The sequence below is a fragment of the Xenopus tropicalis genome, chromosome 6 (assembly GCF_000004195.4).
Source record: "Xenopus tropicalis strain Nigerian chromosome 6, UCB_Xtro_10.0, whole genome shotgun sequence".
NCBI lineage: Eukaryota > Metazoa > Chordata > Amphibia > Anura > Pipidae > Xenopus > Xenopus tropicalis.
This window is the reverse complement of record NC_030682.2, coordinates 103,611,932-103,625,846: the sequence shown is the minus strand read 5'-3', so window position 1 is coordinate 103,625,846 and position 13,915 is coordinate 103,611,932. Positions and strand designations below refer to the sequence as shown.

At 39.2% G+C, this 13,915-nt stretch overlaps 1 protein-coding gene across 5 annotated transcripts in view; it reads right to left on the bottom strand.

The window, feature by feature from the left end:
- Nucleotides 1-13,915, bottom strand: part of spire1 (spire-type actin nucleation factor 1) — a 103,300-nt gene that overhangs the window by 36,517 nt on the left and 52,868 nt on the right. For all 5 annotated transcript variants that reach the window (XM_031903690.1, XM_031903692.1, XM_031903693.1 and 2 more), the window contains exon 4: nucleotides 101-226. In XM_031903690.1, coding sequence (XP_031759550.1) covers nucleotides 101-226 — 126 coding nt within the window. The remainder of the gene's footprint in view (nucleotides 1-100; nucleotides 227-13,915) is intronic.

The window sequence follows — 13,915 nt, the reverse complement described above, 5'->3', positions numbered from 1 at the left end:
TGACTCATGTAAACTTTAGATAATATGTAAACAATATCAAACACTACATTGTATTTAGTGAACATGTTGCATCAAACTATGACATTAGTATGGCACTCACCTCTTTTGCACTTTTAATTTTGGTCAGGAACATGTGTAACTCCATAGTCTCTGCATACAAGGCCCGGCATACTGCTTGGTAGTGATTGGGTGCTTCTGATGGGGTTGGCAAATGAGTAGTACAAAGCTTAAAAGGAAAAGAAAAATGTATAAATAAATGTATCACTTATTAGTTATATTTTCAGCATCACATAATGCAGAGCTGTGTAGGAGAGTTGTATGCAGAGCACAAATGCATTAGAGCCCAAGTGACTGCAAAAGCCTCTCTGTTACAAAGTGTAGCAAAGAGAAGAATATTTCACACAAAGTGCAATCTTGACAGGTCACTGTTTGTCAGGCAGAGCACGTAATGGAAGGCAATGAGAGGCAGACAACTGTCTGAAACCGAGGTAAAGCAAAGCAGGGATGGCAGGCCTCTATTTGGCAATATGGCTAAGTATGGACACTGGACCACTCTTTCTGGCACTGAGCATGAGCAAGTATGGCTGACAGATTTGTGGCCTGGAGGCAACCCAATATGTATTGAAGTATTTCTTTATAGTAGCAGTATATGTGAATGAGCCTCAGACTGGCACTGAGAAATGTGTGACAGACCATTTCAGACTGCAAGGCTGTTGTTGATAAAACACAATTGGAGGCAAATTTCCTTTTTTTTGTATGTGTAAGATGATTTCTTTATTTTCATCAATTTTGCTGAAGCCTGAAGAGCAATTCTCAGAAATCAGTCTAGTCTGCCAGCTGGGGAACAATTCCAATGAGAAACTTCACTTGGCAGGCACACCAGGTATTAAGAGAAATACCAGCTTTGTGAATACAGAGGGGAATCAGATGAGAGTCTGGCTCTGTTTAGGAGAGCTACTCTTTTTAGACTGAGCCAGAGTGTAAAACAAAGGCCCATTACGGATTGCTCCGAATGCCCTTTAGAAAACATGTCCACAGTGTGGATTCAAAAAACAATAACCATAGGTGTCCTGTAAAGCCCAGGGGACTGCGTCAAAGCAGCGTAAATTCCAGGGAAAACGTTATATCTGGGAAGGAAAAAAACGCAGCAGTCTGAATGGGACTGCGACAAAAAAGCGTAAATTCCGGGAAAATGTAAAATCTGTGTTGTGTTGTACTGTATGTTTATACTGTTACTGTTTATACTGTTACACCTACGAGTGGGCAATATCGGGCATACGTAGGCTAATTCGGTCGTTTGGCCCTGCCCCATCGATATCTGCCCATACACGGGTTGTTAAGCTGCCGAATCGTTCTAAGGGACTGTTATTGGCAGCTACAATCGGCCCGTGTATGGCCACCTTTACTGTTAGTAAGTGATGCTTACTATTTGCACTCACAGAGGCAGTGGTCCACAGACACACAGTGATCAGTTCCAATAAAAGTCAATTTACCTGCTTACATTTAAGTCAAACATTTGGATGCCAGGAGAGCGGAGTTCTGTTGCTGTTTAAAAAAATCTGAACCAGATGTACAGAAAGAGAGCGACACATACTGGTTTCATACTAACAATATTTAATGAATGTATATTAGAGAATTGGAGAATTAAATTCTGTTTCATTTGGCAAAACTGTATTCTTTGCTTACATTTTTTAAGGACCATGTCACATGTCAAGGAAATGCTTATCTGCTTTCTTCTGCTCCAAAATCACAGTTGACATGCATGGGTATGTTAGTGCACAGACAGAGCAGACTGCAGCATGAAAATGTATACTCCTGTTCATGTGGTGCCTCTGAATACAGTACCATCCAGTCTAAGTGTATGAAACAACTTTGCAGACTGATAAATTAATCCATTAATTTATTATTTGGGTTAATTTTTGCATGTAAGGGGAGGGGTAGAGAAAGGAAGACAGGCGGGGTGTAATACCAGCCTGACAGATAAAACTCCAGTATCTTGGTAAGAAATAGCTTTATCCTCTCAGATTGTTGCCTTGTTTAACTGATAAGCTAAGGACATGGGAACAAGACAGTCTTTATGTGAGGAACAGTATCTGTTTTGATCTGTTCTTACTTAAATGCCAAGTAGCAAACAAAGTCAGCTAATTACAGACAGTTTAAATAAATGTTTTACCCCTTGAAAAGTTCCAATCCAAACTAAGCATTTACCTTTAACAGCATATTCTACATGCAACTAGTCAACCAACCATTTAACTATGATTGGCCCATAAACCAAAGCCTGAAGACACTTTGACACTGCAAACTAAAGTTCTGGAATAACTGAAGTGACAAAGAAGGCCTGTATTTGTGTTATGTAAAATATTTAGTACAAGTAGGGGATCAGTTATCTGGAAATCCATTATCAAGAAAGCTCTGAATTATATGAAGCTCATCTTCTATAGGTTGGTGAAAATACGATGAATCTTTCATAAGCTCTTCTACCGCTTTCCTGTAATGAATTTTCCCATGCACATCTCCAGAGTGCACCATTTTCTATAATGTATATTAGAAGTACTCCAAGTAAAAAAAAATAGAGGAAATCATACACTGGCCAACCCTGCCTCTCCAGACCAAATTAGCAGATTATTGGCTGGAATATGGGGCCTTCTCTACACTTCTTTGTCAGGGTAGAAAATCCCATCTGGGGAGGACTGCATTGGTCCGTTGATGTGTCTCACTTCTGATGGGGCCAACAATCAGATCATACTACAGGCCTATGGAGACTCAAGGTCAAACCACTGGATAACCCCAGATTTAGGCTAATGCCATGCAGCCTTCGTTGTTCCACAGGCTGAGAATCAGCAGTGGCAAACCTTAAGCTGGCCATACACGTGGCGATCCGACGATGTTTCGTACGACCATCGGTCGCACGAAACATCGTCAGATCCGCCACACACCATTCAGGGCTGAATCGGCAGGTAAGGAGGTAGAAACAATAGGATTTCTACCTCCTTCTCCGGATTCAGCTCTGAAGGGAGAATTTTGGTCAGGCGCCTTCTATGGCGCCCGATCAAAATTTTCTAACCTGGCCGATCGACGAGCCGACCGATTTCAGCAGCTTCCTGCGACATCGGTCGGCTCGCTGACATACCATACACGCACCGATTATCGTACGAAACGAGGTTTCGTACGATAATATCGGTGCGTGTATGGCCACCTTTAGACACTGGCTGTTTAGGTGACATTGAGAATAGTGACTCTACATATTATCATCATTCTATAGAACATAGTTGGATTACAACGGATGCTGAGAGCTGTGGTCTAACAAAAGATGGAAGAGTGATAGTTGCCCAACACTGATTGAGAATGAGTTAATGAAAATGAATAGGCATTTACTTGCTATTCTATTGTTTTGCCGATGTTCAAACAAGGATATCCTTAAATCTTGGCCTGCTGGTATGGGAAGCAGTTTTATTGCAGTGCGGCTTTTCTGATCTTACAGAAAAGGAGACACTTTGGCAGTGTTTTATGGAACAGTGATCCCAAGCTGTCAAGCCATAGAGAGAGAGACATGGAGCTTTAAAGGGGAAGTATAACCCCCTTGTCCAACATGAACTCAATGAATAAATAGGGCTTGTGTTGTACAAACTTTTTTGCCTGTTGTTTTAATCACAAAAAAGTATGGTTTTTGTTATATCAATAACTAAATGGAAATATGGGAAATAAAAGCTACTCCATGTTAGATCCATACAAGATAGACAATTAGATTACCAGTGCACAGATAAACAGAAGTACATTATGCAGGATAATTATCTACACTGGTAATCTATCTAGCTTGCAAGGACCAAACATGGATTAGATTTAGGGCAGAGACACACAGAAAGATTAGTCGCCACACGACAAATCTTTGTTGTCGCGGGCGACTAATCTCCTCACAATGCCATCCCACCAGCTAGAATGAAAATCGCCAATGGGGTGGCATACGTGGCGCCACGATTTGCCAGTGAGAGGAAACTTTGGGCGACTTCGGCAAATTGCGGCACCGCGTATGCCATCCCACCAGTGATTTACATTCTAGCCCGTGGGATGGCATTGCCAGATTTGTTGCGCACCAACTAATCTCCCCATGTGTCACTGCCCTTAGATTCCCCGTTTGCCCTGTTTAGCTGAAGAAATTAAAAAAAACATAGATTTTCGTGCTTTAGGGTAATGTCCCACGGAGAAATTAGTCGCCCATGGTATATCTCTGCTATCACGGGTGACTAATCTCTCTGAAATGCCTTTCCACTGGTAATCAAAAAATTGATGGTAGAAAGGCCTACCTATCGCTGCTGTTTTCTAAAGTTGAGCAAAGTTGCATGCAGGAGGAAACTTCATTTGACTTCAGAAAGCCGAAGCGATGTGTAGGCATTTCCTCCAGCAATTCCCTTTGTTGCCTGTGGAAATGCATTTTGGAAAGATTCGTTGCCCGCAGTAGCAGAGATCTGTCATGGGACATTACTCTAAAGTAATAGGCAAAATGTATCTTCAGCACAAGCCTTATTTATTAAACTCATGAGCTTGAGAAAATCTAATTAGGAACAAGAGAAGTAAAGAAAAAAAAAACAACTATAGTCCAGATGAGAAGGAAAATACTATAAAACACAGCTATGCAGTGTGCTGGGGACCAGATGAAACCTACAGAATGGGGCAGGTGATGGGTTGCAAGTAGGACAGGGTTCAGCCTGGCAAGGCAGTTCTTCTTCCCTTCCACTTCAATATCAGGTCAGTGTTTACTTCAGGAATGCATGTCTCAGGTCAAGTGCAAGCTAAAGGTGGTTTCAGGTTGGTTTCAGAATGTAGGTATAAGTGGGAAAATATGCAGTATCATTGATCAGTAGGATAGGAAATAGATATGTTTCAGATGGGGAACCCTTAATAAAAAATAACAAGGAAAATAATAGAAAGCATTATGAAAATGTATACACCATTTTGATACCACAGACCCAAGGTTCATTCTCTAAATACAATTCTATGGGCTGCCTTGCCTTCTCTGTTCATGTAGATGACTGACTGAGCAACACATACAGTATAGGGCCATTTCAAACACATAGCCCAATGCACAGCTGTTCTGTATTGTACTAACAACACCCACTGAATCAACAGCACAACACCTGGAAAACAAGCAATGGCAGGGATGTAGCACCATGAAGTGCCTACCTCAAGCAGCAACTGCGAGAATTAACCCTACTGAACTTTAAGGATAATAAAAGTTTTATTTTTGTGTTCTCAGAGCTAGTATAAAGACTTTAGTTCATGTAGTTATTTGGAAGCTGCATTGTTGATCCAGGAAAAGGACATAAACATCCTTAAAACTTTTCAGTTATCTAGATATTTTATTTCCTAATATGCATGGGGTCTGCCATACTATTTAGTTACCAAAGAATTTCTCTGACATCTGAGTATCCCTCACATATTTCCTCCTCCAAAGAGCAATGGACCAAGTACGTAAGCACTGGAATTAGTGCAAACATATCAGTAAATGTCCGTAATTGTGTGCAAATACGGTGAGAGCATTTTGCTTAATTATGCACCTACTGGTACACTTGCGTTCAGCATACTGAACACTAACACCAAACATGAAAGTGTTCCAGCTGCTATAAGTTGGATTGAGGGCAGAAGAGGGGTATCCACCTGCCATTTACTGCCCTGTCTAAGGCAGGTGTGAAGCATCGACAGTGCTGCGCCTTATCTGCCAATACAATCACGAATGGGACCCTGGCGCAGTAAATTCCTGTAAGCAAAAAGCAAGGGCTGTTCCTTATAGTGCAATAAATGAAGCAATTCTCGGCCCAATATTTCATCCAGTGTGGCTACTTTTAATAAATGAAAATTTGCTCCCCGATATCCAGCTGAAGTTAAAAAGGGTCAGTATTCCCCCTTTATCATCATTAGTTCAATAAATATTTTTCTGAACATACTTTTTAATTAAAAAAATATGCATAAAAAGTATGTGATGATTTTTATTTCTTGCATTAAATAAGGCAAAATGTGATAATGAAAGTAAAACCAAATTCTACTTGCTTGTTGGAGTTAAAACAAATCAGAAGTTCACTGTATCGTAAGCTGACCTTATCTAAAAGTCTAATATTTTGCTGCTGGGGTTTGTTTATACAGATGCTTACTGGCAGATTGCCAGTAAGTTCTACTGTTCTACCAACAAAAAAGTATAATGCGGCTTTACTTTCAGGTTTAGATTTTACCCTGTGTAGCGCAAGAAAAAGAAAAATAGTACATATTTTTTAAAAGCCCTATTCATTGCACATATATTAAAAAACACAGTATAGCGCCACTTTAAGCATGACCAGTTTGACATTTGACATCACTGTAATCACGGGGTCTGCTTGTGAGCCACAGGTATCTTTCATGCTGCCTTTCCAAACATGAATATGTCAGAAGCCAATCACAGAACAGCTATGCAAAATCATTAACATTCCACACAGAATTACTCAGCAGAGGGTAATGGAAAATCAGTACCCAACAAATCTTTTTTTCCTTTCCTGGTTTTGTTAGTCCACAGCTTGAGAGAAGTTTATGCTGTCATGCTTGGCAGGCTTTCATACTGAAAAGGCCTGACATAATATTAAGCTTCACTGGGCATTTACAGTACACAGAGGGCCAAATAGCACCCCACTAGCTCACTAAATAGTGACCGTCTATGGCATCATACAACAGTCCCTCTGGCATTAGCCAGAATCCACGACTGCCAGCCCAGGCCTGAATTTCACCCACAAACTGCAAATATTATATGCTTATAGTACTACAGCAAAGCATGAATACTGTGGAGGGAATCACTCAGGTGGTGGTAGATATGGCCCTTTTCCACAAACAAGAGCACCAATAGAGGGCTTTGACTGTGCGTTTTTCACACACAAAAATTAGATAAAACAAATGAAAGTTTTATTTGCCTGAAACATCAGTGGAGCAAGCAACTGACCTGTCCCATTAACGGGAAGTTTTGCCTTTCTGAATAGATCCACAGCCAAAATTAGGGCACAAATCAATGAAACAATATAGGTAATGCAATCATCGCACAGGGCTTGTGCTGAACATATTTTTGCCTATTATATTAATATTTTAATTAAACTTATGTTGAAAAAGGGGGCATACTGCCACTTCCACTGCTGGTGCCATAACCTGATCACTGAGCACATTGCTGGGCTGGACTTAATTTCATAATTATATTATATAGCAGTAACATTTTCAGCAGCACCCTACAAAGAACTTTAATCAATCACAAGCTTCTTGCAATATACTTCCCAGGTGGAATCAAGAACAAGCCGGCGCTCAAGGCTAATTTAGTAAAATGGTGGGGGTAATGCAGAAACATTCAGACACCTCCAGCTTTAGGAAAGTTATGTTAAGCACAAGTTGCAGTGGACTAGGACATTAAACTCCACAACACCCTCAACAATTATGTAGTAAATATAATCAAATATAATACTAAAATTAGGGGGCACAGTTTTTAGTGCAATGGCTGTAAGCTGCTAGAAACTGCAGTTTGGCAAAATGCAAAGCTGTAAATGACCCACTGTTGCTCTAAAGGGCCTCTACATGAACATCCCCTGAGACAATTGAGGTTTATAATCTATGCTGAGATGTAAGTAGCTTTCTTATAAAACGGTTTCCATTTTGAATTTTTTTTTCTTCCAATGACCTACTTTAAAAGAGACAATGAAAAGGGAACTCTATGATATGGCAGTGACTGTCTGTAAGACAAGCTAGACTACTGAAATTTATCATTGGATAATGAAACAGCTGTGCTTTCTCCCCTGTGGGGATATCAGCTAATTTGTAACGAGGCTCCCAGTGCTGGGCAAAATAAAATATTTATGGTTCTATTTGTCTTCACTATAGAGATCATAGCAACAGAAGAATGGATCCTTACTGTGCTGGGGCATAAATTGTCTCCATCTGGGCCCTTCTAGAAATGATCTATGAATATGTCATAAATCATTTCCCCAGAAGCTATTATGGATAATTCTGAGAGGAAAGGCTTTGCACATTCACCTATGAGTGCTCATGTTGACAGATTACAGGACACGTGCCTACGCACACCTTCCCTCTGGGAGACCACTGGGTTTCTAGGAACAAAGGAATTTAAAAAGAGAAAAATTGCTCTCTGCAGGGCTAGCCTTCCAAAGTACAAATACTACAACATAATTTAATATGAAATGGTAAAATCACAGTGCCATTTGAAAGAGCATATGGTTTGGCCTATGAATAAGTGCTCCTAACGCACGAAACGCGTCAGGCACTCTTTTGTTTTTAAACATGACGAAATAAAGTACAGAATTTTAACGGATTCCTTGTGTCCGAAGTGTGCTCGATGTCCTTTCTTCCACTTTTATGGTTTGGATACAGGTAAAGGAATGAAGTAAATGGTGGGAATCACAGATGTGGATTTTTGGTAGTTACCATTATCAGCTATGTTTAATGTAATAAATAGTGTTCTCAAGTATTAATCACATAGCCCAACAATATGGCAATGTATTGGCGGCACTGAGGCACCTTTAATTAAGCCTTGGGCAAAATCCATATAATCACATGGTCCAAACTTCTTAAAAGGCACCATAGGAAGCGACACAGATCTCATGACATACACAAGTTTCAAAAGTTCAATGCACAATGGTGGCCTAGCAACCTTCCTACCCTAAAAAAAAGTGATTAAAGAAGAAAATAACAGGGAACTATAGATAAACATATAAGTCATAATCTTTATTAAGACCCATAAGGGCCAAAAAGTTTAGTCACCACATCTCTTTTCTAAACAATAATAACTCGATCACCTCTATGTCTCAATGTGGAAACTTGTTCCAGAGCCATATTTTTATAAAATTTAAAGTAGCTCTTATCTAAAAAAGGTATAGACACTGGCAGTGATCCCCAGCACAGAATTATCAACACAGATAGAAATCTAGGAGGAATGGCACATGATAGTATATTCAATGTATAATATGGGTCGAACTATCTTTACTTATTTTTATCCAAAACATACTAAATGAGGTAACCACAGATGTGCTATTCTTAGCCCAAATAGTGTGCCTGGGGAACCAGAAGATGCATGAGATATCCTGGTAGTTTCCATCAATTTAAGTGGCAGGCAGTACAGCCATGTGCAAATAAGTCCATTTGTGCTATGAGCAGAAACCAGCTCACACATGCACTTTCACGCGCTTTCATTCATGTCAATGGAAGCCACTAGAGGAGATCACGGATACTTCTTAGTCAGCTAGAAATTGCTGCATGCGCAATTGATCTAAACAAATTATGAGGCTGTGGGAGTGAGAACAAGTGATTTCAAAAGTCTAACGCTGTTTGGAGGGAGACTGACCTGTAATCACATGGGTAGAAGAATGCAGACAGACCCACGTGTACAGCACAAAAGAGACTTTTTCATATCGTGCCTTTAAAAAATATTCATTCTCATGAAAGTTTTAATGTTTTATCGAGATGAACATTGAATCATTGCGGGTTTACTTTCATTTTTGACACTAAGGGGCAGAATTATTATTTATTATTATAAAATATGCCACACATCGGCAGGCTTTGCCGTGTAAAAAACAGAAGTACATTTTTTATGCGTTTTTTCTTCCATAAGAACACAGAAATCAACTCTTTTATGTCAATGTAAAAACAGATCTCTGCAATTCATTGCAATAAATTTCTATGGAAAGTCACAAACAAGATTCAGTTTTCTATGAAAAAAAAACATGAAAACTTCCAAGGGAGCAAATAGTTTTTATAGGCAGAGTAATTACAACAGGTATTTGCATGTACGTATACAACTTGTGGGCAAAAAACAAACATTTATTTTTGACGATTATTTCCTCTTTAGTATTTCTTTCAAACAGCAACATCACAGCTGGTTTCAGACCGATACACCTCTTTATATAAAAATATACAAATCCAAAGGTAAATGATATAATTGCTCTTTATATCCAATGAGTCACATAATAATGCCGCTGTGGAGACAGACATACATTTTCATTAGCCAATACATGACCTCTATGTCTGGTTTCCATGGGTACTGAATCCCCAAGCAAACACATGAAGGGTTTGTAAAATGTGGTCTGGTCTCCCGTTGGCTGCAGACTGCTCTAGTGCATAAATAATATAGGAATAACACAAATACAATACATAATATTGTCTATATGCTCAATCGCAATAGTAGGGATTAAGAAATACGAGTTGACAATAAGTAGCAAAGCATCCAAATATCCAAAAAAGTGCAGAGATGTGCACAGCATATACTTGGGAAAATACTAAGCTCTAAAAGCTTGAGGGGGGCCAGGATTTAGCATGAGAAGTAGTGGTGGGGACATGGGGACACAATAGAACAGATGGGCAGTAGAGTGACAAAGAATGTCATCAGGTCTCAATGGCATTAATAGATAAAAATGGGTCAGATAAAAAGACCTGTTTTGTGTGGCACATAATAACAATCATTAACTAGTATGGGATCCCTTATCCGGAAAGCCTTTATCCAGAAAGTTCCGAATTACGGAAAGACTATCTCCCATAGACTCCATTATAAGCAAAAAATTTACATTTTTAAAAATGATTTCCTTTTTCTCTGTAATAATAAAACACCTTGTACTTGATCCTAACTAAGATATATTTAATCCTTATTGGAGGCAAAACAAGCCTATTGGGTTTATTCAGTATTTAAATGATTTTTAGCAGACTTAAATTGTGGAGATCCAAATTACGGAAAGATCCCTTATCCGGAAAACCCCAGGTCCCGAGCATTCTGGATAACAGGTCCCATACCTGTACCTAAACACATTAATCTAATTTCTCAGGGCATTTATTAAAGAACATTTTAGTTGCAACTATAGTTGATGGTTGTTTGCAGCCACACAAATGAGTGGAACCAGAAGGTCTGGACTGGGATTCAAAATAGGCACTCTCATTTTAAGAGGTCCAACCAGCCCCCCACCTGCCCAATAAATAGTGACTGTCTAGGGCATCTTACAGCAACCCCTCTGGCTTTTGCCAGAATCACAGACTGCCAGTCCGAGCCTGGTATCCAGAGACAGGTACATGCTGCAGGCAGCGATCCTGTTGTTGCAGAACAAGTAGAACCAAGTCCGAAACAACTTGCCTTCATCTTGCAAGACAAAAATAATAACTGTCTGTTTGCCTTTACATACTGCAAGCTCTCAAGAGCAGGACACCATGTTGTGTATGTGCTACTGTATTTCTGTCATGCTGTTTGTATTTCATGGACGAGCTCTGTGCCTTTGAAATCCACACTGTACTGTCCAGTTATTGATTCGGAATATTATACATGCTTGCACACCTTTGGTTGCCAAGTAAAATAAGGTTACACCCATGTCTGAGGGATGCCTCATCATTGCTTACTCAAGTCGAACATGCGCAGTTTTTAAAATAATAATTAAGCCCCTGCAGGTACTGTTTGGATTTTATGGATGTGGATTAATGTAACACAGATTAACCAGGCAAAGCCCATGCATATTAATATATTTAAATCTTAAATACAAAGTCTTTTTTTTAGCATTTGTTGTGCGTTCAGACACTAAATGACCAAACATAACAACTTATAACAACAACATTTTTTAGGAACTGTCCTGTCATCCAGGAGAACGTTAATGTTGTTCACAAATCTTTTATTCCCTCGCCCACAACAGCCCACTATTTAATCTGACCAATAACATTTTAGCAATCCCTAGGGTACAAGCAAATGCAAAAAAAAACCAAAACAAAACACGTACACAGGCGTTTTCACCAATTGCACAATTCCATAGTATTGCAGAATTATTCAGTGCATTCTGGCAAAAGACAAAACACTCACCTCCAAAATCATTTGTCTGCCAATCTGACCATCAAGACTGAGCCACAGTATTATATAACATCTGAGCAGTGTATTTTGCCAAAGGAGACAACTTTCACCTTAAGTTTTTCAAGGTTGCGGAGATTCAATCTGCCATCTATTTACTCCATTTCCTCCTGAACATGTGACCAATGAGATTGCTTCATTTCATTGTATCACAGAACTACCAGACATTGTGGCAAAAGGCAAAATATGCAACTATGAGTGTTCAAAGGTGCTGAGCTTTAGCATGCCATTTGTTACCCCAAATTTACATGCCTGCTCATACGACAAAATTGCTTTAGCGAACTACCCAGCAGAGCATTTTTGTAAATGTAAAACCATATATGTAGAGGTTTCTAAGGGGCTTTAATGGTTCTCATTGTTTTACCTGCCAATGCTGGTATTACCCCTCTGCTGAATGGCTACTTTGCATAAAATCGATCTGAATTTATGCATTTAGCATACACCTAGCTAGAACCCTTTATACACTGAAATGTCATGTTTGTTCCAAATAAAGCAGTAAAGACTGCCCCAAATATCGATCTACCAGCCAAGCAATACAGTAGATACATATATAAAGCCAAAGTGAGGAAAAGCAAATAGATACTGTACATAGATTTGTGGCTTTTGATTTTAAGACAAATCATTTCAGACATTAAGTAATAGTCCTTCCTTTAAAGAGATACTGACACCAGAAATTAAACCTTTTTTTTACATCTATCATAACATTGTCTTTGCATGACCTTCATTTTTGCCATAAAAGTATTTGCCCAATGCTTTTATATTACCTGGCTGATCCCCCATGTTCCCCTAAAGGGGGCTGCCATATTTGTCCAGCAGGAGGCCTTTAGCATTAGAAGCTATAATTTACAGGCTGAGAAGGGACAGTCAGGTTGGCAAAACAGTCAGGTTTAGGAACTTCAAGTAACAATTATTTACAAAAGCAAATCTCACAGCGAAAATCAATCAACATGATCTATAGGCAACTTTTTATGTACATTCATATTTTGAGGAGTCGTTTTTTAGTGTCAGTATCACTTTAAAAAATACACAGACCTCACTCCCTTTACACTAGTGCCAGAGATTTTCCAGCAGAAATATAATGACAAAGAGCTGAGAAAGCAACAAACAATTAGTGATACTTATAGCCTAATATTAATTTATTTTCAAACAAACACATGTAGTAATACCTCTGGATATAAGGTTCCCCGAAAGTCTGGTTTTGAGCTTTGAGTGGTAGATCTTTTCTCATTCTACCAGCGCTAACACAACTTTTTGCTTGTCAAGACAATTATTCAAAAGAGAAATGCTAGTCCAGAACATCCACTTAAGATGGCCATACACTTAACTAATTTTCCTTCCTTAACAATCATTTTCATTGCAACCCGACATAACCAGCAACGTTTTGTAACATTAGTGTGCACCGAACAATCCTACATCTAGCGATCTTTCATCCGACATCAGTCAGAAAATAGGGAAGGAACATTTTCATCGTTAATAGTGAAAATTGTCCATTGTCCAACTGTTTGCAGGGCCAAACAGTCAGCTACCCACAGTTTTTTCTAGCTTCCTAGCAGGTTACAAAAGAGGCTGATGCCAGTGTAGGGACTAATTCTTTATTAAAATGCAGGCCAAGAATCAGCCCTGTGTGGCATCAGATTTACAACTGCCCCCAGCTTAGTAAACAAGCATGTAATCAATAGCTTATCAACAAAAAGGGTGTCTAACTTAAAGTGCCCAAAACATGTGCATTTGTTTGCAAGGAAGCTGTGGTGAGTTATCAACTGCACATACTAAGGAGAAAGCAGATCTATGCAGGACTGTGTCACCATTCCTAGAGCTGTTTGGTGCATTTGGCGTTGTTAAAATGTAATGTATTTGACAATAAAGTTGATCTCACACATGCACACAAAGCTGTATATTATTTGTGGCACAGGTGCACCTTGCTACCTTGCTTTGGCATGTGGACATATTTCTTGCAGGGTGTGTTTTATTTGCACTTTTTTAAATATTATGTGTGCAGTGTAGCAGGTGAACAGGAACAAGTAATGAATTATG